At 52.6% G+C, this 26,511-nt stretch overlaps 1 protein-coding gene across 1 annotated transcript; it reads left to right on the top strand.

Moving 5' to 3' along the window:
- Positions 1-324: 324 nt before the first annotated feature.
- Positions 325-24,269, top strand: FOXN4 (forkhead box N4). The gene is made up of 10 exons (XM_032603213.1): positions 325-336; positions 1,178-1,266; positions 15,004-15,149; positions 18,101-18,225; positions 18,319-18,432; positions 18,740-18,867; positions 19,499-19,595; positions 20,494-20,701; positions 22,552-22,944; positions 24,010-24,269. Exons 2-10 carry the CDS (start codon positions 1,181-1,183, stop codon positions 24,267-24,269), a joined length of 1,557 nt encoding a protein of 518 aa, XP_032459104.1. The 5' UTR covers positions 325-336; positions 1,178-1,180.
- Positions 24,270-26,511: the final 2,242 nt, after the last annotated feature.

The following is a 26,511-nucleotide window of genomic DNA, read 5'->3' as shown; positions in this document are numbered from 1 at the left end:
GGCCACTGCTGGCAAAGTTTGAAGAGGGGTGTCCCTACCCCTGCACCATACCCCACCCGGAGCCACGGGGCGTGCAAGGCTCGCTGCTGCTGGGAAACGCCCGTTGCAATCCCCTTGACCCTGCCCTGTAACTGACCCTTGGGGAAAAGCCCCCCGCACAGCTACTGCGCATGCTCTGAGCTGGACAGCTCCAGAGAGGGAAATTTAAAAACGGTTCGAGCTGCGACGGCGGCCAAATTGCAGAACGCGAGGGGCGAGCGCGAGGGAGTCCCCCTCAGAAACCCCATCCCGCCCCAGGAGCGCCTGCGGCGGCGGCCCAGCGAGGATCGGCTCCAGGTACCGCCTTGCAGGGTTGGCTTTGCTCCCTCCTCCCGGGCAGTGCCCTGCATTGCGTTTCCTGGGGGGAGACCCGGGGCAGGGGCAGCGGGGGTCTGCCTCTCTTTGCCCCCCTTTTCTCCTTTCCAGGGGTCCTTGATGACTTTGGGGGCGGATCTGAGAGTCTAGTGGGTTTCTGTGTTCGTTTCAGCCTCAGAGTTTGAGAAACTTAGGGAAGATTTCTTTTAAAGGTTAAGTTTGTGTGCAGCGGGGGCTGAGGAGGTGGAGTGGGGAGTTGTATTGGGTTTCCAGCAAGGGCATGTGGCATTTTTGAAGGCATTTCCAGGGCGGGAGCCCTGCGGAGATTATTCCCTTTGCAAGTGGGAATTTGGCTCCCCCAGAGAAACATACATGACACATCAAACTGTCCTTTTTTGTTTATTTTTTCCAAAGTGGTCAAGCCGAGCCGTGGTTGAAAATACTAGGCTTGGAAGGGAATCAGGTTTTTCTGATTCCTATTTCGCAAGTCTACATTATCCAAGACTTGACATTTGGATTCTAGAGCCTTCCTCTGCCCTTCCCCCATTAATTTGAAAGAACCTGGAATTTCATTCTATTCTCTTCATTTGCTTCTAAAACCCTGTAGAATTGCCCCGGGAAAGTGACCTGTGACACCCAGGAATCCTCTAGTACTTTTTTTTCATTTATCTTTATTGGAGTACAATTGCGTTACAATTTTTTTTTAAAGTGTTCTATTAGTTGTTTGAGCTCCATCCTTCTGAATTGTGGGAAAACTGAGTTTTCTGCCCTGTCCACATCGTTGCTGATGGGAGCTTTGTTTTCTGCTTGTCTTTTCCCCAAGGAGATGATAGAAAGTGACATCTCATCCATGATGTCAGGAATTATTCGAAACTCAGGGCAAAATCACCACCCCTCTCCACAGGAATACAGGTGAGGGCTTCAACAATAACAAATGATATCTTTTTGAATTGTTTAAAGTGTTTATGTGCTGGTTATGGTTTCTGAAATTGACCAAGAACTATGGTTACATTAAATTCTGTGATTTTGCAGGAGAGCTAGAAGATTTTGGTTTCGAAGGTGGTCTCTCAGGGTGTGTGACTTGTGGCGTGGGGCAATGGGACCACTGAAAGCCTGCAGTTTTTTGTCCCCTCCTGGGTGAGAGGCTGGGCAACTGGGTAGATGTTAAGAGGACAATAGCAGTTATTGCTTCTCCTCCAGTGGTCTTAACAGGGCTCCAGGAAATGCCCCCCAAGAAAGGAGAAAGGGCTTGTCCAAGGTCACCAGCAAAGGGAGGGAGGAGGAGAAAAAGGAAGTATCCCAGCCTCTCTCCCTTGAGCCACTGAAGGGCTGCCCTGGTTCCCAGTGCCCCACCCACAAGGCAAGTACCGTGTCCATGGGTAGAGGGGGCACAGCCCAGATTGTGGAGTGGGGACAGGACAGGGGCTGGCCTGGGAAGAGCAGGCTGTCACGTCAGCTCAGCCCTGTTTCCCCAGCGGCTGTCTGACCTCCCGGAGCCATTGCAACTCACCAGCGGTGCCTTTGGCGAAGACCGAAGCCCCCAATTAGCAGGCGGCTGCTTCTCGAGGGCTGTGAGCCTGAAGGCTGCCTTCTGAGGCCCGAATGAGGCCACACATTCAAACAAATATTTGCTGAGAGACTGCTGTGGGCGGGGCTGGGACCCCAGATGTGGGCCAGGCACACAGCAGTGTGTGGGCACCTACTGTATGCCCAGCTTGGGAGGCTGCTCAGATGAGCCCCCGTTGTACAGGTGAGGAAACTGAGGCTCAGAAAAGTGAAATGGTTGTCCCAAGGTCGCACAACCAAAGACCTATGGGCTTCTTTTCTGCACTGAAAGGGTTTAAATTATGGCAAGTGGGCTGGGGACAGCCTAAGGGTTAGGAGCTTGGCTCTGGAGTCGGTTAGAATCCCAGCTTCTCTGGTTGTGTGGACCTCTGAGACTCAGTTTCCTCATCCATGAAATGGGGACAGAAATAGTACCCACTGCATAGACTTGTTAGAAAGATTAAATAACAATTTTAACTCTATCACTTGCCAACTATATGATCTTGGAAAAATCCTGGGGGTCCAGCTGTTCCTTTCCACATGGATTCAGGGCTGTTTTCTTATGTTAAACAGCATAAACAGAAGGCAGAATAACAAAATAACAACAACAACAATAATAATAGCTGGTGGTTTCTTAACCCTTTAGTACCTGTCTGCCCTGTGCCACAACCACCCTATGAGGGTAGCACTCTTGTGCCCATTTGGCAGATGAGGAAACCAAGGCTCAGCCAGATTAAGTGACCTAACAAGATGATGCAGGTAGTTATGGGGACAGTGGGAACTCGAACCCTAGGCTGTCCCACCCAGAGGGTACCATGACCACCACCCCCATGCCCCACTGGTGAAGAGCGCATGGGGTTGGAACAGAGCAAGTTTCTCCACCACCTCACAGCTGTGTGACCCTGGACAAGTCACTGCCCCTCTCTGTGCCTCAGTTTCTTCATCTGGGAAATGGAACAATGAAAGAGCCCAATTTGTGGGTCACTGGGAGGATCCTGTGCTTCCATCTAGAAATGGTGTTCAGCCAGGCCTGGGGTAGAGTGCTTTCTCATGGAGGGGAGATTTTATGATTATACAGAGGCTCCCCCACCCCTTCCAACCACTCCCATTTTTCTCCCTGAATAATAGCCCAGGAGAAGTTTATGGGCTTCTCATTCCCCCTCCCACATCTCCAGAGAATGACTCTGAGGACCACTCAGGCTGCTAGTGCAGCCTGGTTCCAGCCCCCTTGCAGCCCTCCATGCAGCTGCCTGCCCCTCCATCCCCAGGGGCTGAGTTTGGCCGTTAAGTCTCAATGGCTGTGTGCAGGGAGGGTGGGGGGCGTAGCAGCTGGAGGCAGCTGCCCTGTCCCCAGGGAGCTGTGGAGAGTCAGTGGCCCGGCCTAGACAGCAAATGGGCAGCAGCATCCCGGCTGCCTGGGGCTGTGGATCTCCTGAGCAATGGCTATAACAACAGCTCGTGCTCAACGTGGGTTAGCTGCTTTCCCCTTGGCTCAAAACTAGGAGGGAATCCACTCTTAAGAGCACTAGGAAATAATGAGAGTTATTAAGCACTTACTGTGTGCTAACTCCTTATTTTAGAGGTCAGATCTAACAACCTCCTTTTACAGATTGGAAAACTGAGGCCCAGAGCTGCAAAAGGAGGCAGGCTGCTAGCTCCTTGGAACTTCAGCTTCTCCCAGGGCCGTGCGGCTCAGTGGTTATCATTACAGAGCCTTGTGCTGGGTGTTTATTCCCCAAACCCTCCGTCCCTCCTCTAAAAAAGAAGGTGACTTTGGGCAAAACTCTTTCCCTCTCTGGACAGTGGTTTTCTCATCAGTGAACCACAGTGCCAGGCACACAGTAGATACTTTATAAATATGCATCAGATGGAGAGATGGATGGATAAATAACACATGAGAAATAGCACATCCACGGAAACTCAGGGAAGTTTCACTCTCAAGTGATGACAAAGTCCTGTCCTGTGGACCAGGGCAGGCGGACACCACCTGCCTTTCCTCTTAAGCCTCCTACTGCATTGAGTGTGGGGGATGGTTTACCCCCATTCCAGAGTGGCTCCACCCATAGGTTGTAATCTCCTTGGGTGAGGGGCTCCATATGGCAGGAGCAGTGACCATCTGAGCATCTTTACAACCCTGCACCCTTCAGGGTGTTCGGGGTGGCCAGAATAGCTCCTTAGCCCACCCTCGGACAAGGAAAGAGAGGTAGCCTTCGTGGGGTGCAGTCCTCCTTTGGGGTCTTGTGTTTCCACCCCTAGGAACATGCACACAGCATGCCCACGCACACCAAGTCCTGAGCCAAGTTCTAAAAATGAAAGAGTCTCTTTTCCAAATTCCTAATCAAATCATGTCACATTACGCTCACTCTTGGCCCAGTTGGGAATTTCTAAGCTTGCTAAAATGGCATTAGATTTTCTTTTTCCTGTAAACGGTTAGGAAAGATATTACAAATGATATGTTCGCTAAATAAACAGCTCCATGAAATGTTTACTCCCTTTTGTGTAAAGGTTGGATTGTAAACAAGAACAGTTGCTAACGATGTAACAATTTCTTACTAACCATATCTCCAGAAGGCAGGTAAAACCTCCTGGTTATAATCATAGCGGACGTGCCTCTCTGTACCGCAGGGATGCTGATCTGACACCCCACTCCCGCAGAGACAATATTTTCTTGGCAAACCCCTCCTAGTAGCCATGAAAGGTCAGAGGAAAAAAGAAAGAAATGTGGTTTGAGTACCTGCCTGGTGCCCTTTCTTACAGGTTATCTGATCTTATCCTCACAATTTCCCTTTGTGGTGGGAATTCTTATTCCATTTTACAGATGGGAAAACTGAGGCACAGAGATGTGAAGTGACTTGCCCAAGGTCACACAGCTACAAAGGGGTTGAGATAGGACTCGAACCCCAAACAGGTGTTCCTTCCACTGCACAATTGCTGTCTCAACTCTGAGAATTCCCAAGATAGGAAATAAAGGGTTAAATGTGGGCTCTGCCCTGAGAAGGCAGGAGTAGACAAGAGAGTTAAAATTAATGAGTGATCTCAGGAATCTATGCCATGGGTAGATACTAATGGCACTAGTCATTCCCGTGGATGGAAACACTGGGAGATGTTGGACTGGTCTGGGAGGGCTTCCTGGGGGAGGTGGTGTCTAAGCTGGGCAGGCAATGGATAGAGATTGGGGAACACAAGATGTGTTGGAGCTGAACTGGGCTGGACTGCAGGGGGATCCCTCTTCCCTTTCCTACTCCAGCACGTATGGAATAAATGCCCACAGGGTGCCTGGCCCTTTGGTGGGTGCTGAACAAAATAGAGAGCCTCTCCATCCTTGCCCTCCTAGAGTGGAAAGACTAGAAACATGTATAAATGAATATACCTCATGGCAAAATGCTAAATGTTCTGCAGACACAACACAGGAAAGACCACCAGGGGTGGGGGTGACCAGGGAGGACCTCTCAGAGGAGGGAAATTTTAGGCTATGGCCAGAAACATGAGAAAGAGCCAGCTGTGAATGAGTGCATGGAACAGCATTCCGGACAGAGGGAACAGCATTGTGCAAAGAGAACATAGAATGTTTGGGGAACTGAAAGATGGACAGGTTTGCTAGAGGAAAGGGGAGAAGGAAGGAAATGGCCAAGGACCAGATCATGGCAAGGAGCTCGACTCTTACTACCCCAGTGGATTTTAAGGACAGTGACAAGTTCTAGTTCTAATGTCCCTTTTGAAAGGTTGCTTTGAATTCTGGGTATGAAATCCATCCATTCCACAAACACTTGCCTAGCACTCGAGCCACATACTGTACCACGTCCTGCAGTGATTTACCTACCCTGAACCAGGAAGCAGGCCAGGCCCTTTTATCACCTCTGTTCTACACCTGAGAAAACTGAGGTTCGAAGGCATTGAGTGACTTGCACAAGGACCCCCATTAGGAGTGGAGCCAGGACTGGAATCCAGGCCCCCCTGGGCTCACCCCATCCAGTGCCCTACTCTCCTGGCTCATCTTCCATCCCTCCATGGGATTAGCTAACACGGCTGATTAGTTAAGGATATTGTTAATTAATGTTATCAGCTTGGTCCCCTGGCCAGTGCAGAATGGCAGCCATGGACTCCAGTTGTATCTCACTTTGCCCAAGGCTACCACAGAGTCCCCTGACCAGTGGCCCCGTCACCGTGGAGGCACCTTGCAGCCTGATCCTTCTAAAAATAACGTGATAATGGTTTGCCCTTCCTGCTTACGTCTTGATTTGTTTCAGCCATACTGGCAGAACATCGAGTGAAGAGGCTCCAGGGTGGGTGGTTTAAATCCCAGCTCCTTTGCTGACATGCTGTGTGGCTGAGGGGTATCCCTTCCTCTCTCTGGGCCTCAGCCATCCCATCTATGAAATGGGCATGACAAATAGCCATCCCACAGGCCGTCAGGAGACGAGGGAGATGCAGACCTAAGAGGGCTGGCAGGAAGGTGGGCATGCCATGGGGCAGACTCCCCCTTCTTTGAATCCCTAGGTCAATTAGAAAGTTCTCTCCTTGGAGAGAGGGAACTTTGTCTGTCTGACAGGGCCTGGCAGGTAGGAGTTCAGGAAAAATTTGTGGAATGAAGCTGGTGCTTCCTGAGTGTCGGGTACTCTGCACGTTGACCTCCCCATGGAGCCCACTTTACGCTGAATCCATACTCTTCGGAGGATGTTGACACTAATCTGAACCACTAGCACGCAATACACATTGATGGGCTGGGCGCCCTACCTGAACTATCTCAGTCAGTCCTTACAGCCACCAATGAGATGTGTACAGGCGTTAGCACTCCCATTTTACAGGTGAGCAAACTGAGGCTCAGAGAAGCAGATGACTGCAGACAAATCTCACAACTACTAAGTGACTGAGTGGGATTCAAAGCCAGGCCTGGTGGACCCAAGAGCCTACACTCCTAACCAACTACACTGAAATGCTGCAAAAAGAGAAACACGGGAGCCAGGGCCCAGGCTTTCTAGCTGAGATGGGCTCAGAATGTAGCATTACGGAGGGCAGGCCTGGGCCTTCTGATAAGCCCAGAACCTTTAGAGCAAAACTCATTACAGGAAACACAGGTAAAGTGATAAGCATGGAGGAAGCACTTGAGAAATGGCAGCCCCATTATTGCACTTCCAAGAAGGGGTTATTACTCTGATGTCGATTTTCCCGGGGTACCACCTGGCTCCTAACCAGGGTCTGCCACCTCGCAGACACTCCATGCTGCAACCCCCTCAGAATGGGACTGTACCCTTCAGCATCTCACTTCCCGGCAGAGGTGGGCTGCCCACCTCTACAGTCTTCCACCCCACGTGGCCCTGCAGGTGGTGTGTCCCAGTGGCCGCCCCATGGAGATGGAAGGAGTTCAACCCCCTTGTGTTCCAGATGGGGAAACTGAGGCCTGGGGCGGGTCAGGATGGAGGTGCTGAGGCCAGTACCTGGGGCCACTGCCAAGAGGCTGCTGGCCTCACCTTTCCTATCTGTGAAAGGGGATGATGATGCCCTCTAGGGTGTGTGTGTGTGTGTGTGTGTGTGTGTGTGTGTGTGTGTGTTTTAATAAGGAGAAGATGGATGTGGCCGAGCTTTGAAGTGCCTCCTGTATGGGCGGGGAGCTGCGAGTGAACCCTTTTATTCAGAAGGGGACTCTGGAGTGCTACCTAGGTCTTTTTCTTTTCTTTTTGCCCCCAAAGCTTTCTATTCACTAATGAGGATACCCTGCTGGTGACAAATCCTCCACTTGGTTTGAGAAGGTTGCATGGCCAGGGGTCCCCTTTGGAACCCTTGAGGTAATAGTTTAACCTGCTTTTTCAGGTTAAACTGAAATCAGATGCTTCATCTGATATGATGCTTAAATGAACTCTTAATGTGTTCTCAACAGCCCCCTTAGGGTAGGTGCTATTATTATTATTATTCCCATTTTATATGCAGGGAAACTGAGGCCCAGGGCAGGTGATGGTCATACAGCCAGGAAGAGGTCAGGCCTGGGCCCACCTGTCTTGGGGTTCACACCCGCTCCTAACCTTGGGGTGCTACTCTGCCTTCCTAGAGCCCTAGGACCAGTGGGACCCTGAGGGAACTTCTACTCTGCCAGTAATGCTTTATAGATGGGGAAACTGAGGCCTGGAGAGGGAAGGGGGCTGCCCAAGATGTTAGAACTTTGGAAATGCAACCAGGGATTTAGCTGCAGACTGCTCCCCTGAGTTACAGGGTCTTTGTATCAAAAGGAACCTTGGAGGTTGCTTAAGGCTCATCTTTCATCCAACAGGGGCCTGACAGGCCATCCCTTGGCTCCTACTTGCATGCTCCCAGGATGGAGAGCTCACTACTTCATAAGCTGCCTTATATGCAGCTCCAGTTTTTACAGAGCCCTTCCCCATAACTTCCTCACTGGTGGGTGGGTGGGGTGGAGGACCCTTTTACGCCCACATCTAATAAAACTCAAACTTCCAGGAAATCAGCTCCTTAAGTGTCCAAATCCAAATCAAATGTCCAGTTGTCTTAAGGCAAGGTAGAAACACCACACATTGTTCCATCAAGAGTGAAGAATGTTCCAGAAGGCTGCCGCCTAGTAGGATGCCTGGCGATGATGGGAATGTTCCACATTTGCACAGTCCACTATGGAAGCCATTGGCCACGTATGGGCACCAAGCACTCAAAATGTGACTGGCGTGACGAAGACACTGCATCTATCATTTTATTTAATTTTAGTGAGTTTAAATTTAAATAACCACCTGTGGCTCCCTGTGAGGCAGCGCAGTGCCTGGATTTTCTAGAACTCACAGAGCACATTTCTTCAACTGTTCCTTGTAGGGCAGGGAGAGAGGACGGTGGGGCTGTAATCAACCCAGGCTCTGGCTGGGGGACCCTAGACAGGCCTGTTTCTCCTGGGCCTCAGGGTCCCTACCTGGCAAATGGGAAGGTAGTAATGGTAACATACCTCCCTGATCAGGCTCTCGTGAGGATGACGTGAGATCAGTCACTTCCATTAGGGACAAGGTGCACCCCAGGGGCTCACTCACCCCAACCTGTGTCCACAGGCTGTAATAAGATTCAATTTTATTTAACTATAAAATTAAATAAAATTACACTGAGTCTTTCACCCCTGCCTGGGCCCTGGGGGCAGTGGGGGTGGGACATCTAGACAGCTGGATCTGTTTGCTCACATGTCCAATCTTTGAGTAATTATTAAGCACCCACTGTATGCCCGGCCCTGTGATGGGCTCTGGGTGTATGGCTCCTGCCAGGGTACAAGGGTCCTGCTTTAGCATCAGCACCCAGCAGCGAACTTGGCCCCTGTCCCGGCCTCCTCTTTGCCAGACCTGGGGCCCCCCAAGATCTGGGAGTGCAGCCCCTGTCTTCCCTGGGGACATCAGCCAGGTTCAGAAGGTGGAGGCTTGTGGCCCACTAAGGGGCTCCCTGGAGCTCAGAGAAATGGGGGCTCAAGTGAGGGGATGATGACAGGTCCAGAGAAGGAGAAGGGAAGGCATCCTTTGTGAAAGAAGAAGAAGATACGCAGGCACAATGGAGGGTGCTGGAGGAAGTGGGAACATTTGGTACCCTGGGGCCCAGGGCCCGTCACACACTATACCCGTGTCAGAGCATGGGGTCACCTGAGCTGACAGAAGGGTGTGGCAGGGGCCATGGCTCCCCAGCACTGGGCGTGTGGGAATTACCTGGGCGCGGGAGCATGGGTTAACTGCTTTCATCCCCTGAAAGCCTGGCTCAGTGTCTTAAAATAGTGCCGACACTGGGCACACAGGAATGATGGGTGAATGAGTGTGTGGGACGGAGACGGGTCTGCAAGAGATCTGGGGACCCTGGATGCCGCATCAGAGGGAGATGGAACAGGAGGAGAGGATGGACATTTACTAAGAGCCTCTTGTGAGTGCTTTGCCTCTGTCATTGTTACCCCACTCTGCAGAGGAGGAAACCAAGGCTCAGGAAGGTTTGGAAGCAGGTCTGATGTCACCAGGCAGGACAAGAGGGGCCAGGACTTCATCACAGGGCACCACTGACACAATGACAGAGAGACAGAGAGACATACACAGAGACAAACACAGAGATACCAGCAAGGAAAGAGTGGGAGAGAGTCAGAACAGAGGGACAGGGGTGAGATAGGAGCAGGGGCGCGGTGGGGAGAGCGGAGGGAGCAGATGGAAGGAGCTGTGTCTCTGAAGTTTCATAGTTTTGTTCTCCTTGTAGCTTCCTCTGGAGGTGACCCTGGGTGGGGAGGCATCAGCGACATGGTGACCTGGGGCTGGCTCTCCTCCTCACCCAGAGATGCAGAGAGTGAGTAGGACAGGTCTTGGGAGATCCCAGGGTGATGGGGCTAGGTTTGCCTCTTCCTTTGCATTGCAAATATCCCATCATTGTCCAGCAGATGAGAAACCCACTCAGGAGACTGACACAGGGTGTCTCTGTCTCTGTCTCTGTCTCTCTCTGTCTCTCTCTCTCTCACACACACACACACACACACTCCAGGGAATAATCCCAAACCCTCGCAGATGACAGGATGGTTCACAAGCCACTTGGCCTCCACACCAGCAAGCCAGTCCCAGGCAGGGTATAAGATATTACAGCTCGTATTATCATTTGTGCCCATTTTATAGGTGGGAAAACTGAGGCTAGGGATTGAGTGCCTTTCCAAGGGCTATGGCTCAGAAGCCATGGTGGCTCCTGAACCAAGAAGTCTTTCTCTTGTCACAACTGCCAAGGATCCCGTGGTTTATGCCACTTAAAATGAAGTGCTAGGAGAGCGCAGGAATGGGGCACATGGGGACACCTTGAATGAGGGGATTCTAGGCATTGGTAAGGGAGAGGTTTGGGGGACCTTTACATGCCACCGTGGAGAGGGGGCTTTGTGCCTCTTTGCAAGGGCAGAGGAGGGTGGGAGAGGAGACAGAGATGGTCAAGGCCCCGGGCCCGGCAGTGGGTATGGGACACTCCCATTTAGGCCCTAGAGCATCACCTCCTGGTTCCTGTGACACACAGTGAAGAGGTTGGATGCCAGGTGAGCCTAGGGGGCAGCAGGACATAAGCCAGGCTTCGGGGCCCGCAGACTCCATCACAGAGCTCCGGGGCATCCACAGCCATCTCAGGAGACCAGCAGGGCCAGCTGGGCCATGTGCCACACACATGGAAGCAGGCATTCTGGCCTGAACTGAAGGGGGGACCAGACCACCCTGGGATGCCTGAGGCAGCAGGGGAACAGGACCTGGCTGCCCACCCCCAGAATGAGCAGCAAACCCCCAAGCAGGGAGAACGGGGGCCAGGCCTGTGCCAAAAGTTGAACACACACTGGCTCATCTGATCCCTGCAACAACCCAGGGAGATGTGGTCTGTTCCTCTCCCATTTTCCAGATGAGAAAATGGAGGCTCAGGGGCCAGAAATAACTTGTTTGAGGTCTCACAGACTGGGGTGGGGGGGTCATAAGGACTTGAACCCAGATCCATCCAACCAGAGCCTGAGCTGTGCCGAAGCCCCTGCCACAGCCCCTCAGGGCTGTCCTCCCCCCAGAGCTTAGGGAGGCACTAAAACACAGCTTCCCAGGCCCCACAGCCCCAGGGTGGGATTCCAGGGTCTGGGATGGCCCTTGGACTCTGCATTTGAACCAGCCCCTGGGTGATGGTCATTCACACAGCCCCAGCTGAGAGCCCAGGACTCAGGGTGGGGTATCTGCCTGAGAGGATATCAGGTTCTCTGCCTGTGGTGCTGCAGGTACAGCCCAAGATGTCAGCAGATAGACCCGAATTCGAGTCCTGGTCACAATTTTGCTTTCACCAGTCTGGCCTCAGTTTCCCCATCTGTAAAGTGGGGCTGTCTGTTCCCTATCCCTGTCCTGAGGCTGTCTCAAGGACTCAAGGGGGCAGAGGTACTAATGTGACAGTTTGGATGTGACAGTCACTGTCAAGCAGTTCTCTGGGTTGGTGGTCTGGGGTCAGCCTGTTTCAACTGGCCAAGCAGGCATTTAAGTAGTGCCACTATGTCCTGGGCTACAGGGTGATGGGGGGGCTCAGGGCCAGCTCTCAGCGAGCCAAGGGGCAGGATGTGGGCAGAGGGATGGCAAGGCAGGACTCACTGGCCCAGGGAGCAGTCAGGATGCAGAGGGGGTCCCTGAGCTTGGGGTCTGGGTGGCAAAGACTTCCTGGAGGAGAAGGTACTCCTGGGCTAGGAAAGGCCACATGGGGAGCCAGGAGCCCCTGCCCTGGTCATTTCCTGGAGTATGACATTGGAAGCAAACTGCCTCCTTTCTCTCGGCCTCAGTTTCCCCATGGGTAAAATGAGGGGTGGGGTCAGGTGATGTCTGAGGAGACTGGCATTAAGAGGCCAGAAGACAGTTTGGAGGGAGCCTCCAGGGATAGGCACAGTTTGGGTGGGGGAGGAAGAGCCAAAAGGGCTTTCCTAGCATGGGGGTGGGGCCATGGGGTGCTGGGGCTGCTGCTATGAGGGAAGGGGAGGCCCAACAGGGCTTACAAACAGCAGGAAAAAAAGAAAAGAACGATCAGAAGAGCACCATTAACTCAGCCCCTACCACACGTGCAGCTGTGTGCTAAGCAGTTACATTATGTGATTCTCACTCTGGGGGAAATAAGCTCAGAGCATTTGTGAGCTCGGGACCTCAGTTTCTCCATCTGTAAAATGGGCACACCATGCAGCCCAGCATCTGGCATACAAGAAGTGCTCAGTAAGTGGAAGCCACTAGTGGTAACAGCAGCAGGGTCAGGTCTGTGTGACCCCAGAGTCCAAAGCTTTGATGTATTTCCAGTCCCCTGAGGACTTGGCTAATATTATCATTAACATTAATATTGATATTAATGACAGCAAAGTCAGACATGGTTCCAAGTCTTTTCATGCAACTATATGTTTAATCCTCAGCATACCCTATGTGATGGGAACTATTATTTTAGCCCCACTTTACAGATCAAAAAGTGAGGCTCTGTGGTCATCCATTTACAATGCTTGGTGTCAGTTTATCTCTTGTAAAAATAAAATACAGTGTGTGTGTGTGAAAAAAAAAAGTGATATGAGAGAAAAGAAAAAAAGGATATAAGGTCTTTCTAAGGTTACCCAATTAACACTGTCTCTGTCTTTGTATTAATAGTCCACCTATTTCCTTGTGCATTAAACTTATAGTTATTTATAAATTCTTAATAATTGTTTTTGTGTAGTTCACAGCTTTCACAATCATTAGTTATTGTGGCATATTACTTTTGTAGTAATAAATATACATTATTTAAAAAAACAAAAACTGAGGCTCAGAGAGGTTAAGTCAGTGGCCCAAGGGCACACAGGTAAGTGAAGTTCAGGATTAGAGCCTAGAGTCCAAGCTCTTAACCAACACATAATCTAACAGATTCGCCCTGCCGCCAGAGATTCTGCTCCGTGGCGATGCCCAGGAACCTGGTGTGTTTACAAGTCCCCCACCATTCAGGGGGCTCTGATGGGCCCCCCTCTTGAGAAACCTGCCACCAGGGCCTCATTTCCATTCCTCCCTGAGGCCCCAGCGTCAGGTAGGGCAGCAAGGGCACTGGGGAGCCACAGCAGGTTACTGAGCGGGAGTGGAGCTCGTACCACCAGATGCTGGGAGGTCGGCTGGCCGTGGGGTGAGGAGGAGCCTGGGTGGGGGCTGGCCAGGCTCCCCCGACAGCGACAGCGGGCGGCACGTCAAGCCCTGCCCCTCAGCCTCACCCCATGGTCTCCACGGGCCTGACGGGACAGATGGCATCGCCCAGGCCTGGCCTGTGGCTGTCACTTGTCCAGATGAGTTATGAGTGGGTCAAATGGGCGGCAGCTGGGGGGGCTGTAAAAACAATTGCAGGGAGACCCCAGTACAATGGGAGCCACGTGCCATGGGGGCAACAGTCGTTTGTCACACAATGGGCCGCCAGGGGACAGCAGCCGGGCCAACTGCTGCTACGGACACGGACCAGCCGAGTTTTCAAATCGTTTCCAGGCCCTGTTTTCCTACGAGGCAGCCAATCACCGGGGCAGCCGGGTGGTCACCTGATGCCAGCTTGGTGGGCTGAGGGCCCAGGCCCGGCTACAACCGAGCAGCGGGTGCCATGGCAACGCTAATTGTGGCCCTAAAACACAAGGAAAGAGAGAGCAGGAGAGATGGGAAGGAGGGGGGAAGAGAGACAGAGTGAGGGAAGGAGAGAGAACACAGGCTTGAGGCAGCCACGCAGATGGCAGGAGGGGGTGGAGGCTGATGCCCCAGCTGGGTCCACGGTCACGTGCATGAGAAAACCACAGGCTGCATCCCTCTCTCTCTCTCTCTCTGAGGCCCCAGGACACCTAGTTTTGAAACCTGGAGTTTAGAATTTGGACGATGGGCCTCTGGGCAACAGACCAGAAGGCGCCTGGCCTGCGGGGCCGCGGGTGTGCTGGGTGTGGCGTGGGCTCCTGGCCGGTTTGCAGTCACATTATAACACGGGCAGGATGCTGCCGAGAGGCCCAGGGCCCTGGATCTGTGGGGCGAGCATGACTTCAAGGGCACCGGGGAGCCATGGTTACCCCAAATTGGGGTACCTGCCTGCTGCCCTCGATGGGCAGACTTTTTCTTTCCATAGAAAGCTATGCTTTTGCTTGTGAATCAGTTGAGGGTTGGTGGGCGTGGGTCCTCACTAGAACCTCCAGGGGCTGCCTGGGGTCACGGTGAAGAGTTCACGCTGGGCTCCCAGCCCCACCCCTTCCTGTTCCGTGTGGCCTTGGGCAAGTGACTCAGTGCCCTGAGCCTCAGTTTCCCCATCTGTGAAATGAGAATAATTATAGCACCTGCCTCATCAGGTGGCTCGGGTGTTCCGTGGGTTAATACCTGTGAAGGACGTGATTCAGTACCTGGCACATAGTAAGTGCTCAACAGACATCAGTGCTTATTACTTGGGGGTAGAGACTGAGTAAGACGTGTTAAGTGAATAAAGGAAGGGAAGATTTGAGGGTGTGCGATCTGGCTGCCAAAGGGGGATCTCTGGGAGTGGGCAGATTGGAGGATTAGGGTGGCTTGGGGGAGGTGAGAGGCTAAAGGGGGTGATTCCAGAGGTAGGCGAGCCCCCCAAGAGCTGGCCTGAGCTCCCCGCCCCTGCCCGAGCTCCTGCCCCTCCCCGCAGGCTCCTGGCCGCCACCAGCGACGATGACCTTCCCGGGGACCTGCAATCACTGTCGTGGCTCACGGCCGTGGACGTGCCGAGGCTGCAGCAGGTGACGAGTGGCCGTGTGGACCTGGGTGGCCCCAGTGCGCCACACGCGCACCCAGGTAGGCGCGGGGGCGGGGTGGGGTGGCAGGGGAGGGGCGATGCCCAGCACTGCCATCCACCACTGTGTGGCCGTGGCCAGGTCACCCTCTCTCTCTCTGGGCCTCTGTTTCTTCCTCTGTAAAATGGGACTAACTCTACCCTCCCCGGGGGGATGTGGTTTGTTCATAGGCTCATCGCTGTGTGAGCTAAGTTTTCAGCAACAAATAAAGACAGACCTTCCCTTACCCCTGTACATCTTGAACACCTCGAGCAGTCAGCAAACGACGGTCTCCGGAACCAAATGCAGCCTGTGGCCTGTGGCCTTTGTGTTAAGAATGCTTTTACATTTTTCAAGGGTTATTAAAAAACAAAGAAGACAGGTCACATGGCTGGCAAAACCTAAAGTATTTGCTGTCTGACGCTTTACAAAAGTTTATTTCATTTACCTCTAAAAAGTAAAGTAGTACTTTGAGAGGGGGAGGAGAGATAAATTAGGAGTTTGGGATTAACATATACACACTATCATTGATTATATATAAAATAAACAACAAGGACCTACTGTATAGCACAGGGAGCTATACTGAATATTTTGTACAACCTATAAGGGAAAAGAATATGAAAAAGGACATATATATATATGAATCGCTTTGCTGTACACCTGAAAGTAACACAACGTTGTAAATTAACTAGGCTGCATTTTTTTTTTTGGTTGCACCGGGTCTTCGTGGTGGCAGGCGGGCTCCTTAGTTGTGGCCCGTGAGCTCTTAGTTGCGGCATGCATGTGGGATCTAGTTCCCTGACCAGGGATCGAACATGGGCCCCCCGCATTGGGAGCGCAGAGTCTTATCCACTGTGCCACCAGGGAAGTCCCTACGCTGCAATTTTTAAAAAATGGTTATAAAAAAAAATTTTTTTTTTAAGTACCTCGACTTCTTCCAAGAAAGTGCTGAGCTCAGGACCTGGCACACAGTAGGTGCTCAGTAAATGGCAGCTAGTTGCAGTCAAAGCAAGTGGATTAAATGTTTAGAGACACAGAAAGTGTCAAAGAAAAACAGTCAACAAAAACAATCACTGCAGTGCATGCACTAGGCAGCCTTCCTTCCCCTAGACGGGGACAAACACTGGGTTTGCTTCTGTCCTCTTACGAGTGGTTCTCAAGTTCCTATATTTTATAAAGCTATAGTCTTAAAATAAAACACAGATGCTACAAGCAGGAATATATTATTCTCACAGACTTCTGTATTTCTCTGCTAAAATTAATGGAGTCAGATTTTTAGATAAGTGTAATTTTCTCTCCAGCAGACCAAGTTGTTACATCTGAATTGAATGCCTGTCAGTGATCAAAAGAAACTCAAAAAATGGACCAGAGAGAGGCTTTTGGTATTTAAAAATAAATATGTCGTGGTAATTTTCAGCCAGAAAAAAAATATCACCACAGTACATTAAAAGTACCCATAGTTGAAAAATTAATGCCTAGGAGTCAGTCTTTCTTTCTTTCTTCCTTTCCTTCCTTCCTCTGTGCTGCGTGTGGCATGTGGGAATCTTAGTTCCCTGACCAGGGATCGAACCCACTCCCCCTGCAGTGGAGGCACAGTCCTAACCACTGGACTGCCAGGGAAGTCCCCAGGAGTATGTCTTTCATTGGACAAATTGTTCTTGGCCAAGTAGCAGGGGTCAGCAAACTTTCTATAAAGGGCCAGTAAATATTTTAGACCCTGTAACCCAGATGGTCTCTGTTGAAACTTCCCAACTTTGTCACTGATGTGCAAAACCAGCCATACACAATATGTAAGTGAGTGGGTGTAGTGTGCCAATAAAACTTTATATAAAAAAACATGCTGTGGGGCTTCCCTGGTGGCGCAGTGGTTAAGAAGCCACCTGCCAATGCAAGGGACACTGGTTTGAGCCCTGGTCCAGGAAGATCCCACATGCCGCGGAGCAACTAAGCCCGTGCGCCACAACTACTGAGCCTGTGCTCTAGAGCCCATGAGCCACAACTACTGAGCCTGCGTGCCACAACTACTGAAGTCCGTGTGCCTAGAGCCCATGCTCCGCAACAAGAGAAGCCACCACAATGAGAAGCCCGTGCACCACAACGAAGAGTAGTCCCCGCTCGCCACAGCTAGAGAAAGCCCATGCACAGCAACGAAGACCCAACACAGCCAGAAATAAGTAAATTAATTTAAAAAAAGATGCTGTGGGCCAATTTGGCCTAGTGGCCAATAGTTTGTCAATCCCTGATCTAGAACCCCAAGGGACAGCTGTGTGACCTTGGGTGGGTGCCTTCCCCTCTGAACCTCCTTCCTCATCTGCAATGAAAAGATAATAAAACTGCCCTCATAGGGTGTTGTGAGGATTCAATGCAGAAAGTACCTTGCACACAGTAGATGTTCCGTAGATGTAAACTGTGAAATAAGAAAGCCCCTTCCATCACTGCACACCTCCTGCGTGCCTGTCACTATGCCAGGTGTTTGGAGCACTGAGTCACATAAAATGAGGTCCTGGCTCTCAGGGAGCTAAGGATCTGGTCAGACAGAAGGACAAGGCAGACAGACCAAAGCACAAAAGATGAGCCCGGGTGGCAGCCAGAACTGAGGAGAGCTGAAGGCCCCAAGGCAGGATCACCTTGTACATCAGCTTTGCTGGATTGGGGGTGGCTACCTAAAGTCAGGCCGGTGCAGTGAGAATCTGTGATAGATGCAATGTCTGTCACAGGCCCAGCACAGGAGAAGGGGGTACATCTACTATCCCTGAGCTAATGCTTGGCAGAAGAGCAGATAGGGGCCCGCAGCTGGTAGGAACACACTCTCCACCCCCATACCCAGAGAAGTAATTTGTCAAGTACCTACTATACGCCGGGCCCCAAGGGTGGGGGATGGCTCCATTCTCTGGAGGTGCCCAGGGACTGGGCTGTCCCTGCCCGCAGCCACCATTCCCCCAGCCTGGGCATCTCTGTGCTTCCTTTATCCAGGTGCCTTGGCCAGGGCAGCTGACCTGCACGTGGGAGCAGTCCCAGGTGCCCTGCTCCATGGCCCAGCTGGCATGGCCCCCCAAGGCATGCTGTGTCTGGGTCACCTGACCAACCATGGAGCCAGTGTAAGTGCCACCACAGGGGTCAGGGAGGGAGGGGTGTGTCCGACAGGGCTGGAGTCCTCCTTGACCCTCTGTCTCCTTCTCTCCCGGCCCCAGCAAATGAACCAGTTCCCTGTGGGGGGCCAGGCCGCATCCAGCCTGCAGGACCCGCCACAGCTGTACTCTCCCACCTCCCAACCACAGTTCCCGCTACCCCGGGGCATCCAGCAGGTACCGGGGGCTTGGAGGGGCCCTGGACTCAGAGGCAGACACTCCTCACTTGGACTGGCGAGGGACTGTTCTGAGCCTCAGTTTACCTACCTGGAACATGAGAATAACATGCTTCACCATATCATGGGGTTGTTCATTCGGCTCCCCTGAAAACCCTGCGGTGGGCGGAGACAAGATGGTCTGCTGGGGTTGTAAACCCTGCATCTGGCTCTCTGAGATGGGGTGGGGCGGGGTCATCGTGAGTGACTGATGCTCTCTCTCACCGTCTCTTTCTCTGCCACTCTTCCCCGTCCCCACCCGTGGGAAGTGCGCTCCTGTGGGCCTGTATGGTTCCCCGTTTGGGGCACGGCCTCCCTACCCCCAGCCCCGCATGGCTGTGCATTCATCTCAGGAACTGCACCCCAAACACTACCCCAAGCCCATCTATTCATACAGGTGAGGTCCAGGGGGGCTGGGACTGTGGGGACCTCAGGGAGGAGAGGGGTGAGGGCTGCCTTGAGGGCACCTCAGACAGCTGGGTGTGGTGGCCCAGGCTTCCAAGGGGGAGGTTTCGGGGAGTGGGGAACCCCCAGGTGGGACCCGTTCGTAGGAAGGACCGTCATGTGGTCAGTCAACCCCCAGGGTTGAGAACCCACCCCAGACACAGAGCCCAGCACTCCACTCTGTCACTCACAAGCTATGTGGTCTTGGGGAAGTGGCTTGGCCTCTCTGAGCTTCAGTTCCCTCTGATGTAAAAAGTCATCAAATAATAGTATTACATACCTCACAAGATTTTGGGGAGGGGGGTAAGCAGCCTAGTGAAAGTCTAAAGGCCCATTAGTTATGGGAAATGGATAGAAAGGAGGAAGAAAAGACAAGGTTTCTCAAATCGGTACCAATGGCTGAGCTCAGGGTCAAGGTCAGCGGGTGGGAAAGACACAGGGCCAGGAAAAGGTATCAAGAGCTAACACTATGTGTAGGGGCTGGTACCAGTAGGATTAAGCAGGGCCAGCTTCCTGGCAGAGGAGGCTTAGGCTGTCAGCCTGAGATGACTTCATGCCTGGCCTGCCCCACATTTTGCCTCCAGCTGTCTGATCGCCATGGCCCTGAAGAACAGCAAGACAGGTAGCCTGCCTGTGAGCGAGATCTACAGCTTCATGAAGGAGCACTTCCCCTACTTCAAGGTGAGGGGCCCAGCCAGGGTAGGGATGTTGGAGTAGCTCTGGCCTCTCCCTGGCACTGCCAGAACCCAGGATTGGCCCCAGGCCAAACGGGACCACCCTTTTAGTCCCCTAGTTATGTCCATAGACACCTGCAATGTGCACTCACACAGACATGGGCCAAGAAATCCAGAAAGAGAAGGGGGCATTTGAGCTGGGCTCTGACGGATGAAGAGGAGTTCACCAGGTATCCCAAGGGGCAAAGGGTAGAGGGCCAACCTAGTTATTCAGCGCAGATTCAGTAAAACATAATGATGCTAAACACAGACTTGGTGAGAACCTTTGCCTCTCTGAGCCTCAGTTTCACCCTCCATGCCTCAGTTTCCCCCTCTGTAAGATGGGGAGAATGATACCCAGCTGGCAAGGTTAGTAAGGATCTGCATGTAAAGGCACTGGCAGCTCCTGACACCTGGTTGACCATTAGTAAGAGAGAGACAGAGAATAAAATGAATAGGGTATGAGGTGCATTGCAATATCTGGTTACCTAACAATAAAGTATGAGCATTTATAAAAATGATCAGCATTTAATGCACTCGACCAGTTATCCACATATTAGCATCATCTTGCTTGCTTCCTGAGTGGGAGAGAAAGAGCGGGAGATCTGGCAGCCCTGGGCCTTGTCCTCATGTCTTAACCACTGCCCAGAGCTAAAGTGCAGCTGACCCATGTACAATCAGGGCATGGACCCTCCCGTTTGCCACTTTGCCCCCCTGCTCTCTCGTCTTCCTGACTCGAGGTTGAGCATTGGATACTGACATCGTCCCCCTGCCCCTCCAGCCCTGAGTCTGAGATCCCCGAGGAGAGAGAGGGTTCAGAGGGGCGTCCCTGCAGGGGTCTCCCACGGGCCCACTTCTCCCCACAGACGGCTCCCGACGGCTGGAAGAACTCAGTGCGACACAACCTGTCCCTGAACAAGTGCTTTGAGAAGGTGGAGAATAAGATGAGTGGCTCCTCGCGGAAGGGCTGCCTGTGGGCCTTGAACCTGGCCCGCATCGACAAGATGGAGGAGGAGATGCACAAGTGGAAGAGGAAGGACCTGGCCGCCATCCACCGGAGCATGGCCAACCCCGGTGAGGCCCGGGTGCCCCACCTCAGACACACACCCACACACACACATCCCCACCCGGCATCCTGCCCATCCCACAATGAGCCCAGTCACCATGCCGGGGACATGGGCGCCTGGTGACCGTCCCCCCTCCCCTCCCCTGAATACACGTCTCCTCTCCATCCCTACGTGGTGGCTGGTCCATTGAAGGGTCTGGTCAGAAACGTGAAAAGCTGTAGAATCTCGCTAACAGCCCCAGTTTCTCCCACAGACATGTCGAACGAAACACCCATGGGAAAGCACGGCTTCCTTACCTTTCTTACCACATCAGTACAGACTCCCAAAGTAACAAAACAATAACACCCAGTGTGGGCTAGGATGTGGAGAAATCAGCAACATCATGTACAGTTGCTGGGAACGTAAGCTGTGAAACTTTTCCGGGGCCAAGTAATGTAGCGAAAGCTTGCAAACTTGGTCCTCCAATTTGGTCCACTTATTCTACTCATCAAAGATTTGATCAAAAGGTTTACGAACAAAGTTATCCATCATGAAGTGATTTCTGATAGTAAAAAATTGAAAGCAATCTAGACATCCTGCAATAGGGGATTATTTAAATAGATGTAATGTTATACCGTGCAAGTATTAGAGATAAAAATATTTTGGGAATATAAAGAAATGCTCCCAATACAATAAGTGAAAAGAGGCAGGTTATGAAACAATATACACAGCATGGTCACATTCTAAAATGTGTATCCACACCCATTTGTGTGTGTGTGTGTACGTATATATACATACACACACACATGTATATATCTACAGACATACATGTATACACACGCACACACGGACTGGAAGAAATATACCAAAATCTTTACCGTGAATGGAGAGACCACTGATAATTTTTATATTCTTCACATTTCTCTATTTTCCAAACCTTCTACCCTGTTCGTGAATTACTTTTAGATTAGAAAAAAAAATATTGTACCCGCTTTTTTTTTTTTTTACTTAAGAGATGGAAGCTGGGGACATACAAGTGACATATGAATGGAAAGAGTGACATGGGAGGCTAATGCCACCCAGCCTTAGGAATATTTGGCCTGGCCCTGTGAATGTCATCGTGTTTGAGGTTTGAGTATCAAGGGGGATGGGAGTCTAGCTCAGAGATGAACAATTCAGTAAGATGGGGAGAAAGGCCATAGCAGGATCCAGTAGGCCCTCAGCTGAGAGCTCCGGGGTCTGGTTCGAGATCCAGGGCCCATCCTGACACATATTTGGGGTGACAGCTAGGGCAGGCCACTTCACCTTCTAAATTCCAAGTGTCCTCGTTTCTAAAATGGGTGCAACCCAAATAGATCCTGGGACCCTGTGTTGTAGTCAACGAGATACAAGCCAACAACCAAAAATAATTCAAGAGTAATTTGCGTCTTGTTCTATCCAAGAGCATTAAGGAGGATCCAAGTTTCAATCCACAGCAACGCTTCATGTCTCTTTAGCAGCAGGGAGTGGCTAGGACCCCTTGTATGTTAATAAATTTTGTCCCAATCTCGTGGGATTTGTAATCTCTGCCTCACCTCCCTCTCGTAGGGCTGTGATGAGGTTTAAGTGAAGTCCTAGAGTTACGAGATTGTCCCCGTGGGAGGAGCCCATGTTATCTGAGACTCCTCTCACTTCTCGGAGTCCCTATGTAATCTGTGATTTCATTCCACTTTCACAACCCTGTGCACCGTGTGTGCTGCCATCTCATAGATGAAGAGGCTGAGGCCTAGAGAGTCCAGGAGGCTTGCTAAAATCACTGGGATTTGAATCCAGGCCTGGGCTGGGGCCCAGAAACTGTAGGGTGGCTTCTGATGAGTGACCTCTCCCACTTGCCTGCAGAGGAGCTGGACAAGCTGATCTCGGACAGGCCAGAAAGCTGCCGACGCCCTGACAAGCCAGGGGAGCCTGAGGCCCCCGTGCTGACCCATGCCACCACGGTGGCCATGGCCCACAGCTGCCTGGCCGTCTCCCAGCTCCCACCCCAGCCACTGATGACCCTGTCCCTGCAGTCGGTTCCCCTGCACCACCAGGTCCAGCCCCAGGCACATCTCACCCCAGACTCTCCTGCCCCGGCCCAGACCCCACCCCTGCATGCCCTGCCGGACCTGAGCCCCAGCCCCCTCCCCCAGCCCACCATGGGAAGGGCACCTGTGGACTTCATCAACATCAGCACCGACATGAACACCGAGGTGGACGCCCTGGACCCCAGCATCATGGACTTCGCTCTGCAGGGTGAGGCTGGAGGAAGCGGGGGAGGGGAACAGAGGGGGGAGGGGCAGGCTGGGGGAGGGGCAGCCCGAAAGGTCAGGGAGGGCAAGGGAAAGGAGGGCGGTCTGCATTTACCCCACAGCGCGTCCCTTCAGAAAACACTTCCCAACCACCTAATCCTAGCAAATTACAGCAAGCATTTAGTCAGCACTTGCGGTATACCAGGCCTTGTGCCAAGCACTTCAGAGGCATCATCCAGCAACAGTCCTGGGAGGCCACTGCCATTTCATATTCCCATCCTGCCGATGAGGAAACTGAGGCCAAGAGAAGTGAAGTCACTGGCCCGAGGTCGCCCAGCTAGTAAGTGGCAGAGCTGGGATTTCAACCTGGGCCTCTCTGACCCCAAACTTTCAACCGGTAACTGCTTCAACCTGCATGTACCAACCTCGTGCCAGGTCACACTCTGACCCACATGGTCATCCTCAATACAGGGGGAACGAATGAATGAATGAGCAAGGGGAGTTCAGGCTTCAGTGAAGGCTCATAAGTCATCCATTCGCTAACACCGGTGCGCCTACTGTGTGCCAGCCAACGGCCGAGAAATCCTCTGCCCTCAAGGAGTTGCGTGTCTAGTGAGGGAACTGGACAAGGTATCAGGTTAGTTAGTTAGCAAGTTAGTCAGTTATAGCTGTGAAATGGGTATGTTTGAACTGCCCTGCTTCTCCACCTGGGTTATCATGCAGTTAAAACGTGCTGGGAAAATCATGGTTTTGTCCCCTGGCTTTGATCACGATGGTACCACTTAACGAGGGCCGAGCGTTTCCCACTCATCGCCTAGTTCCAGCCTCTCAATCCTAGGCGGTGGGTTCTCTGATCATCTCATTCCCTCCCGAGGAGTCCAAGGCTCTGAGATGGTAGTGACGTTCCCAAGGACGCCCAGTGGAGAGGGAAGGGCCGGGAACGCTGGCTCCTTCATGCTGTCCTGCGACGCGTGCCTTTAAACTAAACACCACACGTGGTCTCTGCCTCAGCCCTAAGACGGCCTTCAAACTCGGGTCCGTTTGACATGAATGCTCTTGTCTTTGAAAGGGAACCTCTGGGAGGAGATCAAGGACGAGGGCTTCAGCCTGGACACACTGGGCGCCTTCGGAGACTCCCCACTGGGCTGTGAGCTGGGGGCCTCGGGCCTGACCCCCGTCTCCGGCGGCAGTGACCAGTCCTTCCCAGACCTGCAGGTGACCGGTCTCTACAGCACCTACTCGACCCCGGACAGTGCGGCCACGCCAGCCGTCACCTCCTCCTCTCAGTACCTGGGAGCCCCGGGGAACAAGCCTATAGCCCTGCTTTGAGCCCACGACCTCGCCTGCCCCAGAACTTGGGCCCAGGAAGGATGCTCACCGAGCCGGGTGTTCCTGCAAGAAAGGCCCCTCACCCTCCCACAGGCCTCTGAACGGTCGCTGGGGCTGCTGGCCGACAGGGCAGTAGCTGCTCTCCTCCCTGACCTCCACGGGAAGTTTCTGGGGCCTCCCCAAGTCAGGAGGACAGAGGAGAGCGGACAAGCATCCCCGCCTCCCCCACTCTTGATGCTTCTCCGAGGCTTGAGATGCGAGGCCTAGCTGAGCTGAGAACAAGGTCTCTCTAGACTGCTTCCCCAGTCTGGCTCCCAAACATCCTGCAGCCCGCTTTGGGACGCATTGGTGTGCCATGCAAACACCCCAGGGGGAAGGCCTTTAATTTATTATTCTCCTAGGATGAAACACCTGCCTTAGCCTCCGGCGGACAGGCCCTGAGGCTGGGAGCGGGGCTGGCAGACCGTACAACTTCCCTTGGACTGGAGCAACTTGAACTCTGAACCAGGCACCTGCCCCGCTGGCCTCCGGGCCCTCTTCTCCCTTAGTCCGTTAGGGTTTCACAGAGCGAATCCCTGGGCCATGCCGGGCACTGTGACCCTGCGAACATTTATTTATATTTATTGGAGCACGTCCAGGCCACTTCTTCAAACTCAGCCCGTGGCCCCTGGCACAAGACTCTATGGTCCCTCCCTGCAGCCCAGCGATCCTAACTCCTAAATTACCCGCGCACCACGTCTCCAACTGGCTCTTAAGCTCTTTGCAGTCTTGGGCTGCTTTTTAGAACAAGCAAGCACTTTTGATACTGTGAAACATCCTATTTTTTAAAATTAGAGACCAGATATTTTTCTAACCGTTCAGTCATGATTCGAATCTCTTGCCACGTGTACCTAAAAAGAGAGACACCCTAGTTTTGAGCGCTGGGGGCTTCAAGTCAGGATGGGAATGGGAGGAATGGCAGGGGGCTTTCTGTACTGGAATTGAAGACACCCCTGATGGAAGGAAAGTAAACTGTGAACCAGGTAAAACTTGACCCACGTAGCGAGTGGGGCTGTCGAAGCCACAATGCAGAGTATTTATGGGCACTTTTTGGCCTGTCTCACTGCCCCGTGACCTTTTTTATGTTTCTTCCCCCCCCCCCCCCACTTGTTGCCAGTTACTGACTTTCCAAGTGGCAGGTTCTGCAGACAGTCGGGTTAGAGGGGACCCAGGTGAGTGGGCTGGGACCAGAGGAGGTAACCAGGGATCGGCCTGCAGCAGCAGCTTATACCACTGTCCTGACCAACTGGATGTTGGGTTCCTACATCTGGGAGTTCCTGAACCCTAGAGCCAGAATTTTCTGATTCATCCACAGCCACCTGGGAGCCTTGGTGTTCAGGCCTGTCTCAAAGGACCATCTCTAACTTCTTCCTAATCCTGGAACTTTCCACCAAGCATCACCATCGTTACACACAGCTCAGTGCTGCCCATCTGACTGGCACTGCTCAGCTGCTTTGTGTGACGTGACCTGCCCCCCGCCGATAAGATGTCTGAGTCACTAAGGAAGACGCGTGTTCGGGTGATGCCAGGACTGTGTACCATTGTGGTGGAGAACCGTCTTCTATCAATAAAGGCTGAACGCAGCTCTGTGGCTTGGGTGGGTGGGTGGGTGGGTGGGGTTGAGGGGGAGGGAGGGGTAAAGGACAACAGCGCCCCTCGCCCCTCACAGCGGAGACACCCCCCTTACAGATGGGAAGACCGAGGCCCAGAGAGGGAACACTGAGCCCAGGTCTTCCGATGCCAGGTTCCCACTGTGCCAGACACTGGGAGGACTTTGTCGTTATCGGTAAAATTAGCCTGGCCGTCGGTCACCATCCCATGGTGCCAGGCTCTGGGTGGGCATTCGCTCAGGCAGTGCTGTGAACCCCGTTTACTCTTCAGAAGGCGAGGCTCAGAGAGGCTGGGTAGGACCTGGGGTCCAGTGAAGAGGCAGGACTGAGTCCGTGTGTGCCAGGTCCAGAGTCCGAGCTCAGCAGCACTGCCCGGAGCTGGCTCTTGATGCCCGCCTGGGGTCAGAGAAGGCAGCAAGGTGGGAGGAGGGGGCACCCTTTTCAGCACCAGGCCCTGCGCCAGTCACTGCTGTAAATTAGCTCGTTCCATCCTCGCTACAACCTAAGAGGCGTGTCTTACTAGTTATTACACCCATTTTGCAGACGGAGAAACTGAGGCTCAGAGGACTAATGGAGGTGACTTGCCACCCAAG

Source organism: Phocoena sinus, chromosome 14 (assembly GCF_008692025.1).
Source record: "Phocoena sinus isolate mPhoSin1 chromosome 14, mPhoSin1.pri, whole genome shotgun sequence".
NCBI classification, from domain to species: Eukaryota; Metazoa; Chordata; class Mammalia; order Artiodactyla; family Phocoenidae; genus Phocoena; species Phocoena sinus.
Note: the sequence above shows the minus strand (reverse complement) of the source record. Positions and strands in the feature narration are given on the sequence as shown.

What these genes read in the sequence shown, in the direction of transcription:
- FOXN4 (XM_032603213.1), top strand. Translation starts at nt 1,181, where the DNA reads ATGATAGAAAGTGACATCTCATCCATGATGTCAGGAATTATTCGAAAC. An exon ending in AGCACTTCCCCTACTTCAAG is followed by an intron (nt 19,596 to 20,493) that starts GTGAGGGGCCCA and finishes TTCTCCCCACAG; the next exon opens with ACGGCTCCCGACGGCTGGAA. An exon ending in CCGGAGCATGGCCAACCCCG is followed by an intron (nt 20,702 to 22,551) that starts GTGAGGCCCGGG and finishes ACTTGCCTGCAG; the next exon opens with AGGAGCTGGACAAGCTGATC.